Source organism: Pygocentrus nattereri, chromosome 16, assembly GCF_015220715.1.
Source record: "Pygocentrus nattereri isolate fPygNat1 chromosome 16, fPygNat1.pri, whole genome shotgun sequence".
NCBI lineage: Eukaryota > Metazoa > Chordata > Actinopteri > Characiformes > Serrasalmidae > Pygocentrus > Pygocentrus nattereri.
Genome location: NC_051226.1, coordinates 5,072,245 through 5,093,388, shown reverse-complemented (window position 1 = coordinate 5,093,388; position 21,144 = coordinate 5,072,245). Strand labels below are relative to the sequence as shown.

Genomic DNA, 21,144 nt, shown 5'->3' with positions numbered 1-21,144 from the left:
CAATTCAATTATGTTTCCAGTGAACACCTATAAATAGACTTCGTGACTCCAAACAGGGTGTTGTGCACTGTTCTACAGCAATATTTCAAGGGAGCCCTTGATTGTGTGAACGGGCCATTGATGCGAAACCTGCAAACACTCAATCATTCATATTTGAGCGTCATACTGTACGCCCCACAGAAAAGCAACACTCCTATGATTTAGGACACCCGGAGCTCTATATGGGGCAGCAAAAAGCTTTTCTCTGGCATTTTTTACTCTGACTGTCACTACTGAAAAGATTTCATAGGTAGGTTTCTCGTTACCGATATTCGTCATTTTAGGGCCTTTTTAAGTTAGAAAAAAAATGTTTTGTATTGCTTGTAAACGCTGAATCTCTCTTCTTTAGCGGTTTACTTGTAACCCATTAGGACGTGAACTAAACACAACTAAATGCTATTGGGTGCAAGCAAAAACAAGTAAACTCAATGGTTGTCAATGTGCTGCGGTAATGAGACAAAAACGCAAAACAAAGAACATTTTGCAAATTATATCTTTTTAATAATTAGTTTTAAAACCGGCTACTTCCAACAATTATACTTAAAACTGGAAAAAAAAAAAAGCTACAGGAAAAAAACAGTATTTACGGATATATCTTCAAACCTTACTGTCTTGCAGTAACTTAAATTACTTAAGTTGGAAAATGTTAGCCTGGATAAGGATGGCATGGCCACTCCAGGTAAGGGGAAAGGACCTGCCCCAGGCGGAGGAGTTTGAGTATCTCGGGGTTTTGTTCACGAGTGATGGGAAGAGGGATCGTGAGATCGGCCGCAGGCTGGGACAGGCTGCAGTAATGCGGTCACTGTACCGGACTGTAGTGGTGAAGAGGGAGCTGAGCCATAAGGCGAAGCCTATCTGGATCAAGCGGTTAATGATGATGAACGAATGGTGGATGAATGAATGAATGATGATGTTACTATACATCAATTTAAAGTGAATTAAATCATTTACCTTTTTTTCATCTGTTCGTTTTCTATTACTCAACCACGCATCGCTGTTTGCACATGCAGAAAAGAAAATGGTAACGTCAACTTCTCCAAGACGGTTCCCCTAGAATAATCCATGTGTCTGGCCTGTTACAAACATCTAGGCTGGACTGCTGGACATTTAGACCACATGGGCTGCTAACACAACTTTACTAAGAACAGGAGAGGAAATGAAGAAGGAAGCAATGCAATACTCCCATGATGAGGCAGCTGATTAGGTGGCTTTAGTGTTCACACTACAAACGTCGCATGGTCTTATGTGTCCATGACCACCTCTGAAGGAGGTCTGAGTGATCAGTTCACAGCGCATCTCTGAGACGCGACGATCCCCGTTTAGACACGTACTTGGCACCATCCACAGCACTGTACGCTTATGATGGGACCATCTAAGAACACCTGTAACGCCAGGTGTGAACTCAAACGTCCTCGTGTGTTGAACCAGAGAGCCTAGATAGCCTTCACATTTACTGGGTCCATGTTTACGCCCATCACATTAGCTCAGTCTTCTCAAGCAAACTACAGGTTACCTGCTTTGGATGTTACCTATAGATTATCTGCTTTTACAACTACAGCAGCAAACATATGAGTGAATCCAGCTGATTTCAGGTGCACCAATTGGTAAGAAAGGCATTGAACTGCATTCACAGTCTGTACAATCTCCATAGAAAAAGGACTGACCAAGAGGATGGGGAGCTCAGAAGCTGTTGCATATGAGCCTAAGATCACCACATCCCATGCCAAGCTTGGGCAAGAGTGGGTACAAAGCCCCCCAGAGTTACGCAGTGGAACTGTGTTTTCTGGGGTGACGGAGGCCCATCCAATACCTGATGAACTGGAGGGATCCAGAACTGATCATCCAACATCTGAACATTCGTGAGGTCAGGTTCTACCAAATCCTAACAGCAAATGCTCCAACATCTAGTGTAAAGCCGCGCCAGAAGAGCAGAGGCTGTTACTGCAGCCCAGGAGGACAAACTCCCTATTGACACCCTTCATTTCAGAACAAACGCTGGATGGTCAGGTGTCTCCAATCTTCTGGACACAGTGCAGGGGGGTCAACCTGCAGAGGCTGTGCTGAGCGGTTCAGCCAGCAAACCAACTTCTCGCTTCAGTGGGTGTATTTACCACGGGTTCCTGAGTAAAGGGAACGGTTCTGTTTAGAACCGTGAGTACTATACACAACCACTTCATGCTTAAATGGTTCTCTGCCTGGTGAAACGTTTCTTCAGATTGATGGAGAATGTGTTGTACATGGTTCTGTATAGCACCAAAAAGGGTTCTTCTACTGTTACAAGGTTCTTCTACAGTCACAACAGCAGAACCATTTTAGAGTCATGTCGTTTACTAAAAACCCTCAATAGCAGTTTATCGAAGTTACCCAACAAAACCTGTACGACAGCACGAAGCTGAAGCCATTTTCTTGCTCGAATCTTCCCGGTCCACCTTAAATGGTGCAGCAGTTACTTAAAACTGAGCATGAAGCTGACTTCAGCTTACATGGTAACTGCTGCACCATTTAAGGTGGACCAGGAAGATTCAAGCAAGAAGCTGACTTCAGCTTACATGGTAACTGCTGCACCATTTAAGGTGGACCGGGAAGATTCGAGCAAGAAGCTGACTTCAGCTCACATGGTAACTGCTGCACTATTTAAGGTGGACCGGGAAGATTCGAGCAAGAAGCTGACTTCATCTTACATGGTAGGTTAACTGCTGCACTGTTTAAGGTGGATCAGGAAGATTCGATCAAGAAGCTGACTTCAGCTCACATGGTAACTGCTGCACCATTTAAGGTAGTCCGGGAAGATTCAAGCAAGAAGCTGACTTCAGCTTACATGGTAGGTTAACTGCTGCACTGTTTAAGGTGGACCGGGGAGATTCGAGCAAGAAGCTGAACAGGAGGACAACTTTAGCCCCAAGCTCCTGGCTGTCAGGGGCAGCGCTGGGTGCTAGAGGATCGACGTTACTCTCTTTAATCAGAAAGCTTCACTGCTCTGAAGAGGGATGTAGTCCCCTATGTTAGCTGGCATTAGCACTGAGCTAGCCGTCAACACGCAGATTTAAACTGAAGTCGGCTAGCGTTAGCTTAGCACGCTAGCCGGCCTTAAAGTGAACTCACCTGATGAATGTCAGTTCTGAGAGCGCTTATAAACACGTTCCCGTGAGACGAGCCTTTCGCGTATTTCAAACGCCGAACAGGACAAAAGGACGGTGAGTTTAATAACAGCGCAGCGGGGAATGTATCGGGTTAGCCTGTTAGCATCAGAGCTCCTGCTGAACACGTATGCACGTCGCAGATGACGTCCCACGCAGCTGCACGAAAGCCCCGCCCACTAAAGTGAAACCACTACTGTAATACATTAAAGGGACACGGGGTGGCGCGAGATAGAAGGGGTGGGGGGGGGGGAAGAGAGAAGGGGGGGGGGCAGCTGGTTTTGAGGCTTATTAATCCACTAACAGCTCCTCACACTCAGCAGCCTCACTCCAGCCCTGCTTTACAGCCCAGACTAAACATCAGTCACATCATCAGGAACAGTCAGAATGACTATCTGGAACATTGGAGGAGAGAAACCAGCACTCAGAGTAAATTAAACTGCTATCAGGCCCTGAAAACCCAGTATGAACTGGAAGAGTATCTCCTGACTGTCAGAGACACGGAGCAGAGACAGATCCTGACCAAGTATCTGCCTGGCCACAGAACGGGCCAGGTATAAACAGTCCTGGCAGCCCAGAGAGGAGAGGCGGTGCAGTCACTGTCTGACAGGTGAGGTCGAGACAGAGATGCACTTTCTTCTTCACTGTGATGACCACAAACAAACGAGGGAAATTTACACAAACAAAGTGTGAACAAAGTCATTCCAAATTTTGAGAAATGTACAGAACTGGAGAAATCAGGAATATTCCTCGGAGACGGGCACTCGGCCCCCCTCGCTGCCAGATACGCAACAGAGACAGTGGGTAAACCCCCCCATAGCCCCACCCTCCTGACCCCACATACCCCTACTCTACTTACCCTCACCCTCCATACCCCTATTCCACTTACCCTCACCCCCCATACCCCCACTTCACTTACCCTCACCCTCCATACACCCACTCTACTTACCCTCACCCTCCATACCCCCATGCTACTTACCCTCACCCTCCATACACCCCCTTCACTTAACCTCACCCTCAATACCCCCACTCCACTTACCCTCACCCTCCATACACCCCCTTCACTTACCCTCAGCCCCCATACCCCCACTCCACTTACCCTCACCCTCCATACACCCACTTCACTTATCCTCACCCTCCATACCCTCACACCATTTACCCTCACCCCCCATACCCCCACTCCACTTACCCTCACCCTCCATAGCCTCAGCCCCCATACCCCCGCTTCACTTACCCTCACCACCCATACCCCCGCTCCACTTACCCTCACCCCCCATACCCTCACTCCACTTACCCTCACCCCCCATACCCTCACCCTCCATACCCTCGCTCCACTTACCCTCACCCTCCATACCCTCAGCCCCCATACCCCCACTTCACTTACTTGCAGGCTGCTTTCATTCATCCACCAGAGCATTATGGTTACTGATGTTGGTTGATCAGGCCTGGTTCACATTCCAACTTGTCTCAAAGCTGTTGTTACCAAACTTCTTCCACACTAAACCCTGCCAAATATTTGTTTCTCACTTTGTTCTTGTGTTAAAGTTGATTCCAGACACAGTTTGGAACTGGGTGTTAAGAGCTGCAACCATGGTTAGATGATTTCTTATGTGCTTTGTACATCAGTACTTAGCAGGCCCGTTCTGTGAGCCTGTCTGGCCTACTGCTTCACACCTGAGCGGTTACAGCTCCCTGACTCTGCCACTTCAAAATATCAGCACTTACAGTTGTCTAGGGCAGCTGTAGCGAGGAGGAAATCTGATGAACTGACTTGTTGGAAAGGTGGCATCACATGCCCGTGTCATCAAGCTCTTCAGAACAACTCCATCTGCTCCCAGTGTCTGTGGAGCTTGTGGCTGAAACAGCTAAATCTACTAATTGTCCACATAATTATGTTAATGAATTGCATTTCAGAATCCCAACCTCAACAGTATGATAACCTAATCTTAGCACAAAATGAATCTTTTCCCTAGTATAACAGCACATGACGCAAAATAGAAGCTAATCTAAGACTGGGACATTATTAACCCTCTATTGCACGACGTTGCCTCAGGGCAACAAACTCAGTCCTCACTTTACAATAACATTATAGATATTTAAAGAATGAAGAAGTGTTTGAGTATGTCAATTAAAAGCATGTGCTTAGTCATATTGTCTCTTAGTGGGCACATTTAAACCTCATTTTCTAACGATTACTATCAATTTTTTTTATGAGAATTTACAGAAATATGTTTGTTGCCTAGAAGCAACATTGTACAACAGTAGAATGGATCCAGCCAGTCACAAGCCAGATCTCACCACTTCAGGGAACACAGCTCTACATCATTTCTTCTTATTGCCGCACAATGTTGCCTCAAGGCAACATACTCCAAAACGACTCCTGCACACATCTTTTAATTTCATTTTTTAATGTTTTTTAAATCGAATAATTGGGTCTGAAAAAAAAAATAATTTTAGAAAACTGAATTTTTAAAAATTGCATTCATGTGTGCATGAGTTGAAGGTTAAGAGATTTAAGTGAAATAAGACTGAGACCACGAAATAAGGCATCTTTAGCTTTATAATCACTGTAGCACACAAATATTCCATTAATTCTTTATTTATATTTATTTGTACAAAGTATATTACAATACAGTACATAAAAGTAAAAACAACATTCTGTAAAAAGTAGAGTTTTTTTTAGAGAATAAGGCACTGATGTTGCAGGTAACTCAGAAAACAAGAACGCACAACAAACAAGTGTTTCACATAAAGGGTATTGCAATATGGCAGAGCGAGTTTAGCTTAATAAGTAACAGTTAGTGTTAAAATGAGATCCCTCCCTTTACCAAATGTATAGATATGATCAGAATGGGATTGGAGTAATGAGTCTGGATCTTCCTTTTCCAAAAGAGGACCATAATTAAAGGGATAAATGGATGACACCACATACAGAGCAATAGAGATCACAGCTTGGAGGATCTTAGGAAATCGGAAACTCTCAGAATAGAAGAGACGGAAACGCAAAGGGTGCAGTAGCATTACTGTAAACACGAGTTCATCACTTTAAAACCACCTTCTAAGACATCCCAACACCCAGCCGTCCCTTAATGCAAAACGCGTGAGCATCATTCTTGGCAAAAACAAAACAAACAAAAACGTGTAGAGGAAATCGGAGTGACGGGACTCGAGGGACTCACAGTGAAGGCTCTGAACTTCTCGCCGTGGACTGCTGGCACAAGCTCATGTGGACAGAGATGAAATTACTCAAGAACATATTTAAAAGACTGCTTTAGAGTTTTTCAACCTAATCTCGGTCTGCCTTAAAGGGGAATTCCACCAATATTCCAAAATTTTGTCAGAAACGTTCACAGCGACGGTGACGGTAACCAGAAATCAGAAAAAGTTGAAAGCAATTATGTGAAGTGGCTTTGAACACAGCGCTTCGTCTAGGACACTGGTTTGGGTTAGTTTTGAGAGGTTTTAATGTAAAACCCTTTCAGCATGGAGAGCTACATTTACCATGTTCTAATGCAAAAGAGTCCCAAAAGGAAAAAAGAAAAAAAAAAGGCAAAAGAAAGTTCATTTTTTCAGATTTTATCACTTTTATCATCATAATTACATTTAAAGCTGAACATTAAAGCTTCCTCTCAGAACGTTATCACATAAATGGTTTGATATACGCTGCCTGGTGCCGGAGAGACTGTTTTACGATAGTTTTGTGATAAGGTTTTGACTTAAGATGTCCCTTTATTTTAATCCATTCATGGTGGAGGGGAATATTTGGGGTGTTGTAAGGAAAAATAGTCCCCAAAAAAAAAAAAAACGACTTTTTTCAGATTTATGACTATTACCACCATCATTACACATCTAAAAACTCTGAAGAGGCATGAAGGTTCACAAGTGGGTTTGGACAGTGAGTAACTTGGCTATATTTCTGGTTCCTATCGCCACTGGAAAGAAATCAGAGCCAATGTGTTTCTCTACAATGAGACGTTTCTGATCCAGCCACTCTGAATGACTTCGTATCTGAACGACTGCAGAAATTTTGAAAAATCGGAATGAAAAATCAAAAATTCCCCTTTATAAAATTACAGAAAGTGTTTTTTTTTTTTAAAGAAGTGTGTTTTGTGTCAACAAGTACAGAGAAAATCAATCAAAATGATTGTCTGTGGGAACTGAACATACAAATCTATCAGATAGAGATTAGGTTGAAAACTCTTGGACTATTCCTTAAATTAAAGACACGTAATCTCACGAAGAGTCTTCCTCACCCGAAACTGGCTCAGCACACCACCCGCAACTAAACCACGAAGCAATGCAGAGCTAAAGATGCATCGTGTAGGAATGAATAAGTAACACATGTCTTTCGCTTTTGGAGTCCACTGTAGTACATAGAGTAAGGTAAAGGCATGTAAAGGCCATCTGGTCCATGAGCCCACAGCTCTTAGAGTCGCTGCCTCAACAAAACCTTGTATCTCCATTTTTGTCGTTTTTCAGTTTTTGACATAATTTGAAAATGCCCGTTTCTCTTTACACCGTGTGTAAATTTTATGGTCAATGGACAAAAAGAAATGTCGCAAAGTACCTTGGAAAAAATTCTGGTTCCACTGACTTACATTAAAAGTAAAGTAAGTTTTTTCCCTCTCCTGTAAACTTACCGTTTTGGAGATATGAGGTTTCTGATTTGTTGTGTCTTTTTTGGAAAGCCATCAGGAACAAAGGTGTAAAACCTGTTGGTGACTCATTTAGAAGTTTGCAACTGGGGATACTGGGCCAACAAGTATAACGACTTTTATAACTTCATACAAATCTCATAAGTCAACGGCACTTTTCAGCATAAATACGAACAAAATCTCTTCCTAAATAATTCTACTCTGTAGTGCTTAGAAAACCAAAGGAAATATGATCCGATTCATGTATCATTTATTTGTTATTTTGTAATAATTTCACTTTTACTATAGTGTTCTGAACCAATTATTCACCAAAACCATCCCTTCTGCCTTTTATCCTGTTTCGGTACAAAAGGTACCCAGAAATCCTACAGAACGCATCTTTAAAAGGTGAAAAAATAAAATCCTGAGAAACAGTTTATCGTTTAGTGCATGACTTTAAAACCAGCGGCAGTGACCAGGTCGTTTCTGCAAGTGAGCTTCATTGAGAACTTGTCTTGTTCTCTCCCCATTCCTGTAAACCCTGGAAACAGAAGAGCTTCTTTGTTGCTCTTTTTTTATTATAAACTATAATCCATATAAACCAGGGGCTCAATCTGCACACCCATCCTCTGCAGTCAGCCCGTCCAGTCCATTACGCCTGCAGGTCACTTTCTGCACTCCCTTCACTTTGGGCTCTGTTTAATTTACAATAGAAAGAAGGGAGGAGAGCAAGTGGTCTAGGGGAAATGGTTAAGAGCTAAACTAGGACGGAACCTGAGCAGATGGCTGTTCAGACAGTTAAAGTCAAATGACTTTTCTGTTCTGCTTTTAAAACTGAGCCAAAGTTTGTGACCGTTTGTTTTACAGCACATCGTTTCTGTCTTATCAGCATCTCTGTTTTTAAGGGGTTTTTGCACAAAAGCTACGTGCGACTTTAACATTCAGAAGGTCTTAGACGCGACACTGATGATCTGCACGAGGTCCGAATGAGAGAAATTCAGTTCTACACAGGGAACAGTTCGTTTTGGGGGGGTCGGTCGGGTTTGTGGCGAAACAGTCACGGTGAAGTTGTGTCTCAGATGTTCTCGGCTTGTGGAGCTTCACGAATGCTGTCCCGAAGCTCAGGACGTGCTCGTGGCTTCTGCCGAATGCTGCGTCCGGACGCGATGAGGTCAGCGTAACCACGGGAGTGGGAGAAAGCGTATGCAGAGCGCCGCGAACGACCACCACGCTGGAACGCCGGAGGCTTCTTCTTCACCTCCTCCTCCAGCTCATACTTCTTCTTGTGTCTCTGAACCTACACACACACACACAGAGAGAGAGAGAAGCATCACTAACATGCACCACAATCTACATTCCATACAGATTCTCATTTCTAGCACCGCACAGAGGAAACAACAGTTATTACGCTGTCAACTGTGGACGCTTTAAAAACGAGAGGACAAGACAAACAGAAAAACAGCCTCGTTTCTCACTAGAGTCTCCTCAGCACCACTACAGCTGAACTGAAGTGGAGTAAAGCATCTCCTCTTCTACGCAGGCCTTACCTTGTCTCCTTCAGTGGGCCAGATGGTTTTACAGAGGAACTGGATGCAGATGACCGGCAGGAGGCTGATGCCCACCGTTAGAATGATGGTAAGCCACAGGTAGGGCTGCCTCAGAGAGTTTGAAGCCACACCTGAAGGACAATGGAGTGGTCATCGTGTGAGTGGTATGAATACAGCAATATAAAAAAACTGAGAATCAATGGCCACTTTATTAGAAACATCCACCTCACGCTTCCACTCACTGGCCACTTTATTAGAAACATCTACCTCGTGCTTCCACTCACTGGCTGCTTTATTAGAAACATCCACCTTGTGCTTCCACTCACTGGCCACTTTATTAGAAACACTGACCTTGCGCTTCCACTCACTGGCCACTTTATTAGAAACATCCACCTCGCGCTTCCACTCACTGGCCGCTTTATTAGAAACATCTACCTTGTGCTTCCACTCACTGGCCACTTTATTAGAAACATCTACCTCGTGCTTCCACTCACTGGCCACTTTATTAGAAACATCTACCTCGTGCTTCCACTCACTGGCCGCTTTATTAGAAACATCTACCTCGTGCTTCCACTCACTGGCCGCTTTATTAGAAACATCTACCTTGTGCTTCCACTCACTGGCCACTTTATTAGAAACATCTACCTCTTCAAATAATGAGATTTCAATCACAACTTTTCGAAAAGATTACTACTCATTCTGACTCATTCTGGGAGTGAGTGTAAGCGTACGCAGAGCGGCATGAACAACCGCCACGCTGGAATGCTGGAGGCTTCTTCATCTCCTCCTACAACTCATACTGCTTCTCTATTCAGCAAATGGAAAAAAAATCCAAGCAGAAAGTGGCTAAATGAGCGATACGTTTATGTCAGAATGACTGAAAATGAGTCGTAATCGGTTTGAAAAGTTCAGTTTGATTTAAATCTCACTATTTGGATTTGCTACATATGTTAGGTCTTTTTGCTGCCTCATATTTTGCCTGTGGGTTTTATTATTTTCTTTGAAACCTTTCACACAAAATGAACTCCATTCGGGACAGTCATCCTACCAGTGAACGTGAAGGCGGAAGGGAAGAGGACGTGTATTCCTGCGCTCTGTATGTCGAACATTACGCCAAAATAAATGGCTATGCTGCCCAGCACAGCGAAGCAGTTCACAAATGTCCAGTAGGAGGTGTCCAAAGAGATCTGGACAAGGACGGGAAATGAAACCATGTTAGGACAAGTACAGAAACATCGAGCGCTGCGATTCATTGAGAATGCAAACGTTCAGCTTTCTTGAATCATGTTTCTGTATTCAAACACCTAAAAAAACAGCAGCACTGAGAAATCACACTATGAGGGAGAGGAGGTACCTGAAGGTTGACTATCATGATGAGCGAGGATGCGGTTACCACGGCGAAGGACTGGTAGTCAGACGGAGCCTCTCCGTCCTGACCCATCGTCTGCAGGAAGGCTCCGTACGGGATGAAGAAGATGATGAGGGACGTGAAGATGCCATGGAACAGACTAATGAAGAAGTTTCTGTAATTAAACAGCGCCCCCTTCTGGCCCGGAAGATACAGCTTTGGAAAACGCAAACTCAGTGTGTCGTTCACGTCCTGCGAGAGACGAGAGGGAACAGAAGTTGGAATGGAGATTCTCCATCGTGGGTCAAACACACCGTATCATTATGGATGACTGCAAATCAGCGGAGCGGGAAAGAGCAACACCTTACCTGGTCCAGCAGCCCGACGAGCAGCACAGGCAAACTGCTGTACAGCACGTTGTAAAGAGTGATGAACCAGTCTTCATACGCAACCTAGCAAAAAATTCAAGCTTGTCAAATATAGGGAACAGTGAATAGGAGGCCACTTCTGTTCCCTGTAATAGTGTTCTATGTAGTGTTCCAATTAAGCAGACAGTGATTAGGGGGCCACTTCTGTTCCCTATAATAGTGTTCTATGTAGTGTTCCAATTAAGCAGACAGTGATTAGGAGGCCACTTCTGTTCCCTATAATAGTGTTCTATGTAGTGTTCCAATTAAGGGAACAGTGAATAGGAGGCCACTTCTGTTCCCTATAATTGTGTTCTATGTAGTGTTCCAATTAAGGGGACAGTGATTAGGGGGCCACTTCTGTTCCCTATAATAGTGTTCTATGTAGTGTTCCAATTAAGCAGACAGTGATTAGGGGGCCACTTCTGTTCCCTATAATAGTGTTCTATGTAGTGTTCCAATTAAGGGAACAGTGAATAGGAGGCCACTTCTGTTCCCTATAATTGTGTTCTATGTAGTGTTCCAATTAAGGGGACAGTGATTAGGGGGCCACTTCTGTTCCCTATAATAGTGTTCTATGTAGTGTTCCAATTAAGGGGACAGTGATTAGGGGGCCATTTCTGTTCCCTATAATAGTGTTCTATGTAGTGTTCCAATTAAGCGGACAGTGATTAGGGGGCCACTTCTGTTCCCTATAATAGTGTTCTATGTAGTGTTCCAATTAAGGGAACAGTGAATAGGAGGCCACTTCTGTTCCCTATAATTGTGTTCTATGTAGTGTTCCAATTAAGGGGACAGTGATTAGGGGGCCACTTCTGTTCCCTATAATAGTGTTCTATGTAGTGTTCCAATTAAGGGGACAGTGATTAGGGGGCCATTTCTGTTCCCTATAATAGTGTTCTATGTAGTGTTCCAATTAAGCAGACAGTGATTAGGGGGCCACTTCTGTTCCCTATAATAGTGTTCTATGTAGTGTTCCAATTAAGCAGACAGTGATTAGGGGGCCACTTCTGTTCCCTATAATAGTGTTCTATGTAGTGTTCCAATTAAGGGAACAGTGAATAGGAGGCCACTTCTGTTCCCTGTAATAGTGTTCTATGTAGTGTTCCAATTAAGCAGACAGTGATTAGGGGGCCATTTCTGTTCCCTATAATAGTGTTCTATGTAGTGTTCCAATTAAGCAGACAGTGATTAGGGGGCCATTTCTGTTCCCTATAATAGTGTTCTATGTAGTGTTCCAATTAAGCAGACAGTGATTAGGGGGCCATTTCTGTTCCCTATAATAGTGTTCTATGTAGTGTTCCAATTAAGCAGACAGTGATTAGGGGGCCACTTCTGTTCCCTATAATAGTGTTCTATGTAGTGTTCCAATTAAGCAGACAGTGATTAGGGGGCCACTTCTGTTCCCTATAATAGTGTTCTATGTAGTGTTCCAATTAAGCAGACAGTGATTAGGGGGCCACTTCTGTTCCCTATAATAGTGTTCTATGTAGTGTTCCAATTAAGCAGACAGTGATTAGGGGGCCACTTCTGTTCCCTATAATAGTGTTCTATGTAGTGTTCCAATTAAGCAGACAGTGATTAGGGGGCCACTTCTGTTCCCTATAATAGTGTTCTATGTAGTGTTCCAATTAAGCAGACAGTGATTAGGGGGCCACTTCTGTTCCCTATAATAGTGTTCTATGTAGTGTTCCAATTAAGCAGACAGTGATTAGGGGGCCACTTCTGTTCCCTATAATAGTGTTCTATGTAGTGTTCCAATTAAGCAGACAGTGATTAGGGGGCCACTTCTGTTCCCTATAATAGTGTTCTATGTAGTGTTCCAATTAAGCAGACAGTGATTAGGGGGCCATTTCTGTTCCCTATAATAGTGTTCTATGTAGTGTTCCAATTAAGCAGACAGTGATTAGGGGGCCACTTCTGTTCCCTATAATAGTGTTCTATGTAGTGTTCCAATTAAGCAGACAGTGATTAGGGGGCCACTTCTGTTCCCTATAATAGTGTTCTATGTAGTGTTCCAATTAAGGGAACAGTGAATAGGAGGCCACTTCTGTTCCCTGTAATAGTGTTCTATGTAGTGTTCCAATTAAGCAGACAGTGATTAGGGGGCCATTTCTGTTCCCTATAATAGTGTTCTATGTAGTGTTCCAATTAAGGGGACAGTGATTAGGGGGCCATTTCTGTTCCCTATAATAGTGTTCTATGTAGTGTTCCAATTAAGCAGACAGTGATTAGGGGGCCACTTCTGTTCCCTATAATAGTGTTCTATGTAGTGTTCCAATTAAGCAGACAGTGATTAGGGGGCCACTTCTGTTCCCTATAATAGTGTTCTATGTAGTGTTCCAATTAAGCAGACAGTGATTAGGGGGCCACTTCTGTTCCCTATAATAGTGTTCTATGTAGTGTTCCAATTAAGCAGACAGTGATTAGGGGGCCACTTCTGTTCCCTATAATAGTGTTCTATGTAGTGTTCCAATTAAGCAGACAGTGATTAGGGGGCCACTTCTGTTCCCTATAATAGTGTTCTATGTAGTGTTCCAATTAAGGGAACAGTGAATAGGAGGCCACTTCTGTTCCCTGTAATAGTGTTCTATGTAGTGTTCCAATTAAGGGGACAGTGATTAGGGGGCCACTTCTGTTCCCTATAATAGTGTTCTATGTAGTGTTCCAATTAAGGGAACAGTGAATAGGAGGCCACTTCTGTTCCCTATAATAGTGTTCTATGTAGTGTTCCAATTAAGGGAACAGTGATTAGGGGGCCACTTCTGTTCCCTATAATAGTGTTCTATGTAGTGTTCCAATTAAGGGGACAGTGATTAGGGGGCCACTTCTGTTCCCTATAATAGTGTTCTATGTAGTGTTCCAATTAAGGCAACAGTGATTAGGGGGCCACTTCTGTTCCCTATAATAGTGTTCTATGTAGTGTTCCAATTAACCCCAGTTCCCTCACCTGTGCCGAGTATCCGTTGAAGAAGGAGTACCAGAAGTGAACGAGGGTGAAGGCGAAGTTCTTGTAGAAAAAGAAGCGCAGGAACTTGCACATGCGGATGTAGGACCAGCGGCCGTGCACCAGCAGGAGGCGCTGTAGGTAGCGGAACTGAGCAAAGGCGTAGTCGCTAGACATCACCGCCTGCATGCCCTCCTGGCCACTAATGCCCACGCCGATGTCCGCAGCTTTAGAGCACAGAAAAGAGAAAGCCAGAATCATAAACTGCAACTGAGTACCGTTACACTGATGTATCAGAGCTTAAATGTGTCCAGTGTCAAGTTCGCTTCTTTAGTTCTCCACTGGAGCTATATGGCTAATGTATACCCCACCATTTACCAGTGGTGGATGAAGTACACAAGGTAAAATATTCCTCCAGTAAAAGTAGAAGTTCCTCCCTTTAGACCTCCACTTGAGTAAAAGTACTAAAGTATTTACCTTCAAATGTACTTAAGTATAAAGTAAAAGTACTAAAAGAGAAATTCTGGCTCTGATGTCCTGTTATCATTTTTATAACCAGACTGGCTTCATGAACTCATTTCAGGTGAAAGTCCTCCAGCGTCTCTCTTGGTAAACCAGTCTTTTAATAGAACGTCATTAATTAGTGACGCTGACGTCTATTAAAATGATCAGAAGCACAAAACACTGAAGGTAAACAGTTTCCATCAGGGAGAACCGAGTGGCTCTGAAATCACTTTTTACACACAAGCAAAGTTTCAGTTTCAGATTTATTTACAACTTAGTTCCAAGTTTAAGTTGAATAAAAACTGGCTTTAAACTCAGGATCACAGATGAGCTCCTTTACTATGTTGATCTGTAGGCGTCTGTTCATAAACATAAACCAGCCCAAACTCATTTACTATAAAATGAAATGGTGTTTGTAGAAATTCAGAACAAAGCCGCGTCAGTCTCGACTGCATATGTGGACATATTTCTATATTGAGCTCTATTTACACAAAGTTAGGTTAGTTCATCATTTATGTTGAACAGACTCTCCCAAAGTTTTACGCTGCTGCGCTGACGTTGAACCGCGTGCTGCACTGGGTCGGTATGACCAACAGGTCAAAACCAGCTCTAAACAAAGTGACCGCTGGGCCCTGATTGGTGCTCTGGCTTTGCGCTTCTTTCGTTTTGACATGTTACGTTTTTATAAACACAGAAACCAAAAGGAACGACAGATTTCTCAGAATGTAGGAGGAAAAAGTCGGATATTAGACTCTGAAATGTAGTGGAGTGAAAGGAGAAAGTCCAGAATGGAAAAACTTAAAGTACAGATACACGGAAAAATACTAAAGTACAGAAACTAATTACATTTACTGAGTTACTGCCATTTAGCATTGAGCAGAATTGTATGCTTAATTCATTATACATCTGGCTTAAGACCATGTGGAGCTGTAATGTAATTTAATAAACTTGCTTATGTGGTTTTGTAAACTGTAGGACACACTTTTCACTATAAACATGGACAAAAGCAGAGACTTGAAAACAGCCGCTACTACTTTTTGGCATTATTTGACTTTTATAGATAACAGTATGTCATACAGCGTAAGACACTCCTGAAGCCAACTTCAGACACCAAACATGTCTTAACTGAATGACTACTTTAGGGGAAAGGTGAAGACTGTATACGTGCTGTAATTTAGGGCCCCTAACAACCCAGCATAAAGTCGGTTTGCAGTGGTGGAGAGTAACTAATTAAATGTAATGAGTTTCTGTACTTAAGTATTTTTCCGTGTATCTGCACTGAAGTTTCTCCATTCTGGGCGACTTTTTACAGATGAGCTACTCGTCCACCTCTGTCGATTTGTTCCAGGCACTGCAGGCTTGTGGATCCCGGTCACCTTGTCTCTTTAATTCATTAAAACCATGTGAATAACTGAGCTATCAGGGAAAAAGCCACAGTGGGAATCTCACGTTTACTCACTCTTGATCATGTTGACATCATTGGCTCCGTCTCCGATGGACAGGGTGACGGCATTCTTGTATCGTTTGACCAGGCTGACCACGTTGGCTTTCTGTTTGGGGGTCACACGGCAGCAGATAACCGCGCTGCACTCGCAGGCCATGTCCACAAAGTCCTTCTGCCTGAGCTCCTTCTCCCAGTCGTCGGCAGGCTGGCCGTCCTGCGGGTTAGTGGGACGCGGACGCTTCCCCAGACGCCGCAGACGCAGACGACGGCGCTTCTTCTTCTTCTCACACAGAATCTCATTCTGTAGAAATAGACTGCTGTGACCATAATGGAACAGAAGTTGCATGTCGCTGTTGTCGGAGGGAAAACCTCGTATCTCCAGTTTTTGACATAATTTGAAAAAGGCCTGTTGTCCTTTACACTGTGTGTACATTTCATGATGATTGGACTAAAAGAAACGACCCAAAATGACCTGGGAAAAAAATCCGTTAAAAGTGGGAATATGAGAGTTTGACTAACCAATCCTTAATCAAATTAAACCATGAAAGTAAATTAGCTCATGGAACTGAACACACCCGTGCGACGGAAAGGCTGGAGTTCTCTGACAAGCCAGTCCATCTAACTGTATTGTTCAATTCATCTAGATTCTTTTACTTTTGGTGTTTTTAGTCACCAAAACAGTTTTAAACCATTAAAAAAAACAGATAAACTGTTTAAACAATTATGTTACACAGTACTGTAATGCTCTTCATTTACCTTTAAACAATTACACACTAACTTCTTGTTGTCTTTACACTTTTTGTACATGCAAATTTCAGCAGCAACAGCAACAGCAGCAACAACAACAGCAGCAACAACAGCAACAACAGCAGCAACAACAACAGCAGCAACAACAGCAGCAACAACAGCAGCAACAACAACAGCAGCAACAGCAGCAACAACAGCAACAACAGCAACAACAGCAACAACAGCAACAACAGCAGCAGCAGTTGGGTGGCAGGTAGTAGTGGAATGACAGGCAATTATAATAATAATGATTAATCACTTTTTTGTGCAGCTAATCACGATTAATCGAACGTGTCTTATGTGCTCCAATATTTGGAGAAAAAAAAACAAATGATGTTTTCCTTTAATAAAGATATGGTCCTTTTAAAATGCAGTGGTGCCGTGAGAGCGCCATACTAATTAACTCATTACTTGTTTTCATCATTTTACTGGGCAGCTGTTTTTCAAAAATAAATCTATATATAAATAAAAAACATGCTAGAAATGAAAACTGAGTTTTGTAGAGACAAGAGAAAATACTGGATATTCATGAAGTGTAAACAATGACTGAGTTACTCACAGACTGCGAGGTAGGAGTCGGTATAGCACATACAGTTACACATGAATTAACGCATCCTCTACAGAGAACACACTTCTGTGCATTTTAATGCATAATTACTGTTTATTTGCTGAATTTAACACAATGGACAAAATATAAAATGCCATATTTGAGCCTGTCCCCTGTAGAGGACACGTTGCTTCATGTTTTGTGTTTGCATATGACTGTACATAATCACAAAATGCTGAAAACATGTTCATAAAAACAATAAAGCTTAAAAACGGGAGAAACAGGGATTAGAAATCCTGCTCCAGGTATTTGGCTGGAAGTGCACGTACCAGCCAGCCTCCAGTGATGATGAGAGCATTTTTGCCGTCTCCAGTGAAAAAGGGTTCCTTCGCTTTCTTATTGCGGCCTCCATCAGGCTCGTTCCGCCTCCTCATCATCCGGCCAGAAAGCTTCTCGCTGCACAGAGGAAGACACAGACATTGTGTTTACAGTGAGGTGCTGCTGCACAATGTCTCAGCTGATCCCTCATCCCATCATAAGACCACCTTTGGACCATCACTGACCAGATATCATTTGAATGGAGAATCATTCTCAGCAAAGTAGTGACACTCATGTGGTTGTGCAACAATGAGCTACAGTCAATAGCTGTAAACCTACAAATGGGACCTGTAAGGCAGGTGTTTCTGATAAAAATGAGTGTATGTGCAAAGTAGGTGTGCCCAGAAATTAGAGGTGCAGTCTAAAAAGTCAATGGTCAGTAGAGCATTCGGGCTCCAACACACCCAGTCCAACTAATGAGCTCATTAAGAAGCCATTCCTCTCAGTTGAACTGAGCGCTCTAGGGCAGGAAAAACACAGCAGGGCTACTCTAGAAGCACTGACCAGAACCATGGATATAAAGCTTCAGTAAGCACATCTGAAGAGCTCCTTACTTCACATCCTCTCCATAGTAGATCTGCATATCATCTGTCAGCAGCTCACAAGAGTAGCCAATGTTCTCAGCAGTTTCTGTCAAATCAATGAATAAAAGATTGTAAATGTCAATGTTTATAAACAAACACACAAATTACTCACAAAAGAAACATTAATTACTCACAATTCAAAGCCATAGGTGTTACATATTATAGTATAATATTAAATAAGATACTACAAAGCAAAAAAAACACATAAGCTCTACAGCACTTATGCACATTTTTTCACATTATATATATATATATATATATATATCCATCCATCCATTTTCTAAGCCGCTTCTCCGTCAGGGTCGCGGGGGGTGCTGGAGCCTATCCCAGCAGTCATCAGGCAGAAGGCAGGATACATATACATATACATACATACATACATACATACATATACATACATATATATATATATATATCTGCTGCTGTTGGAACAAAACCTTGTATCTCCAAAACTTTACAGAAGCAAAAAACACACTTTACTTTTAATGTAAGTCAATGGAACCAGAAGTCATTTTGGGCCGTTTCTTTTGGTCCATTCATCATGAGAATTACACACTGTGTAAAGGTCATAAAGGAAAACAGGCATTTTCTAATTATGTCAAAAACTGTAAAATGTCAAAAATGTTTTTTTTTCTTTCAAGGCTTTGTTCTGACAGCAGAACATATATACATACACACACACACACACACACACACAGACACACACACAGACACACACACAGACACACACACAGACAGACACACAGACAGACACACAGACAGACACACAGACAGACACACAGACAGACACACAGACAGACACACACAGACACACACAGACAGTCAGTCATTCACACTAACCTTTCTTGTCTCCGGTCAGAACCCATATCTTGATGTCAGCCTTGGCCAGTTTGGCGATGGTCTCTGGAACTCCATCTTGAAGCTTGTCTTCAATGGCCGTTGCTCCAATCAGCTACACGGTGAAGAAACAGAGGCTGAATGAATTCCCTGAGTGACGTCTGATATCTTCATCAGTACAACGTTAACAGTGCACTTAAGACCTAAACTTCAAGCTGGACTTTCTTTCTGAGCCTTTTTGTGACGTTAATACATGTATGGTATGAAAAACTCCAGCCAAATCTGCCTTTACTTAAGGCTTTACAGAGTGACACAGCAGCACCAATACTGATCCAGTAAAGCAGGGATGTCAAACTAAAACACTAAAAGAGCCATAAGAAATCTCAACAAACCTGTGGGCCAGAGAACACAATGTTCATTTCATTTAAAATAACATAACAAAACACGACAAACTGCAGTAATAAATCTTCTGCCTCGATGTAACTGGCTTTTACTGCATTAACACTTTGTGATGTGGCTTTTGTAAACATCGCCTGCTGTGTTTTGAGGCCCTTCTTCATCTCAGCTACTTTCTGTTGCCTCTGCTGTCTGTCTACCTCTCCATATTTTGTCTCATAACGTCTAATGCTGCATTTCTTTCATCACGGCCACATCATCTCCGCATCTACACTCATTGTCCACTTTATCAGCTCCACTTACTGTATAGCTGCACTTTGTAGTTCTACAGTTACAGACTGTAGTCCATCTGTTTCTCTGATACTCTGTTACCCTGTTCTTCAGTGCTGTGTTGTGCTGGTACGAGTGGATCAGACACAGCAGCGCTGCCAGAGCTTTAAACACTGTGTCCACTCACTGTCCACTCTATTAGACACTGCTACCTTGTCGGTCCACCTTGTAGATGTAAAGTCGGAGACGACAGCTCATCTGCTGCTGCACAGTTTGTGTTGGTCATCCTCTAGTCCTTCATCAGCGGTCACAGGACGCTGTTGGCTGGATGTTTTTGGTTGGTGGACTGTTCTCAGTCCAGCAGTGACACTGAGGTGTTTAAAAACTCCAGCAGCACTGCTGTGTCTGATCCACTCAGACCAGCGCAACACACACTAACACACCACCACCACACCAGTGTGACTGCAGTGCTGAGAATGATCCACCACCCAAAGGGTACCTGCTCTGAGAGGGTCCATGGGGGGTCCTGACCACTGAAGATCAGGGTAAAAAGGAGCTAACAGAGTATCAGAGAAACAGATGGGCTACAGTCTGTAACTGTAGAAGTAGTTGGCCTGCTGAATCGCAGCTCGTGTGTTTGGTGTTATGACTGGTGTGGACTGTGTCCTATTGACTGTTGTTGGCAAGGAGGGGTGGAAGCACATGTTATGTTGCAGTGTATGCTGGGTACTGTAGTGCAGCACACTGGGAATCAGGCCTTGTGTTTGACACCTGGGCAGTAAAGCCACATTTCTATTTTATAAAATAGCAGATCTAATAAACAGTTCTACAGCTAAAAGGCCACAACTAGGTTAACAGTATGTGAAGAAACATCCAGAAATACAATATATACAAACTCAAAGGAATTCTGAATCGAACCCGTTTACCATCAAGTTAGTCTCGATGAGCTCGTAGACACTGTCCAGTGCCTGCTCGCGGTTGCTCATGGCCACGCTGGCTTCCTTGTGTTTCTGAGCCCATGAGTTATAGTCAGCAGCACTGATGTCTTTATAACACAAGCACAGCGTCCGCAGGGTCTCGTTGGCAAAGCCCTGCAGCAGAAGGAGAGCAAAGAATCAAGGAATTAAACCGTGTTTCTTTTAAATCCATAGCCTGATGCCCAGAGAAGCCTTTACAAAGCTTCATGTCTCAACGACACAAGTGAGTTTAGAGACACCTACATCCAGAGCATGCTGCGTGGTTTCTTTGTGTTTGGAGCTGGGATTGAGTCGCTGGTAGATCACCGTGTCGGCTCCCTTACAATACAGTCTGATACGGCCATCAGGGAACCTCACTGCAC

At 43.1% G+C, this 21,144-nt stretch overlaps 2 protein-coding genes across 2 annotated transcripts in view; both read right to left on the bottom strand.

Moving 5' to 3' along the window:
- Nucleotides 1–3,320, bottom strand: part of dym (dymeclin) — a 205,416-nt gene extending 202,096 nt beyond the window's left edge. Inside the window, exon 1 of the mRNA XM_017711335.1 lies at nucleotides 3,142–3,320. The gene's annotated coding sequence lies outside the window, so the exon portion shown is untranslated. The remainder of the gene's footprint in view (nucleotides 1–3,141) is intronic.
- Nucleotides 3,321–7,764: 4,444 nt separating this feature from the next.
- atp8b1 (ATPase phospholipid transporting 8B1) overlaps nucleotides 7,765–21,144 on the bottom strand; it is a 72,749-nt gene continuing 59,369 nt past the window's right edge. Inside the window, exons 17-28 of the mRNA XM_037545777.1 lie at nucleotides 21,026–21,138; nucleotides 20,732–20,896; nucleotides 19,143–19,254; nucleotides 18,273–18,348; nucleotides 17,670–17,796; nucleotides 16,023–16,308; nucleotides 14,063–14,286; nucleotides 11,074–11,157; nucleotides 10,712–10,957; nucleotides 10,406–10,544; nucleotides 9,358–9,488; nucleotides 7,765–9,107 (exon numbers count right to left, since the gene is read on the bottom strand). Coding sequence (XP_037401674.1) covers nucleotides 8,886–9,107; nucleotides 9,358–9,488; nucleotides 10,406–10,544; nucleotides 10,712–10,957; nucleotides 11,074–11,157; nucleotides 14,063–14,286; nucleotides 16,023–16,308; nucleotides 17,670–17,796; nucleotides 18,273–18,348; nucleotides 19,143–19,254; nucleotides 20,732–20,896; nucleotides 21,026–21,138 — 1,925 coding nt within the window. The 3' untranslated portion in view covers nucleotides 7,765–8,885. The remainder of the gene's footprint in view (nucleotides 9,108–9,357; nucleotides 9,489–10,405; nucleotides 10,545–10,711; nucleotides 10,958–11,073; nucleotides 11,158–14,062; nucleotides 14,287–16,022; nucleotides 16,309–17,669; nucleotides 17,797–18,272; nucleotides 18,349–19,142; nucleotides 19,255–20,731; nucleotides 20,897–21,025; nucleotides 21,139–21,144) is intronic.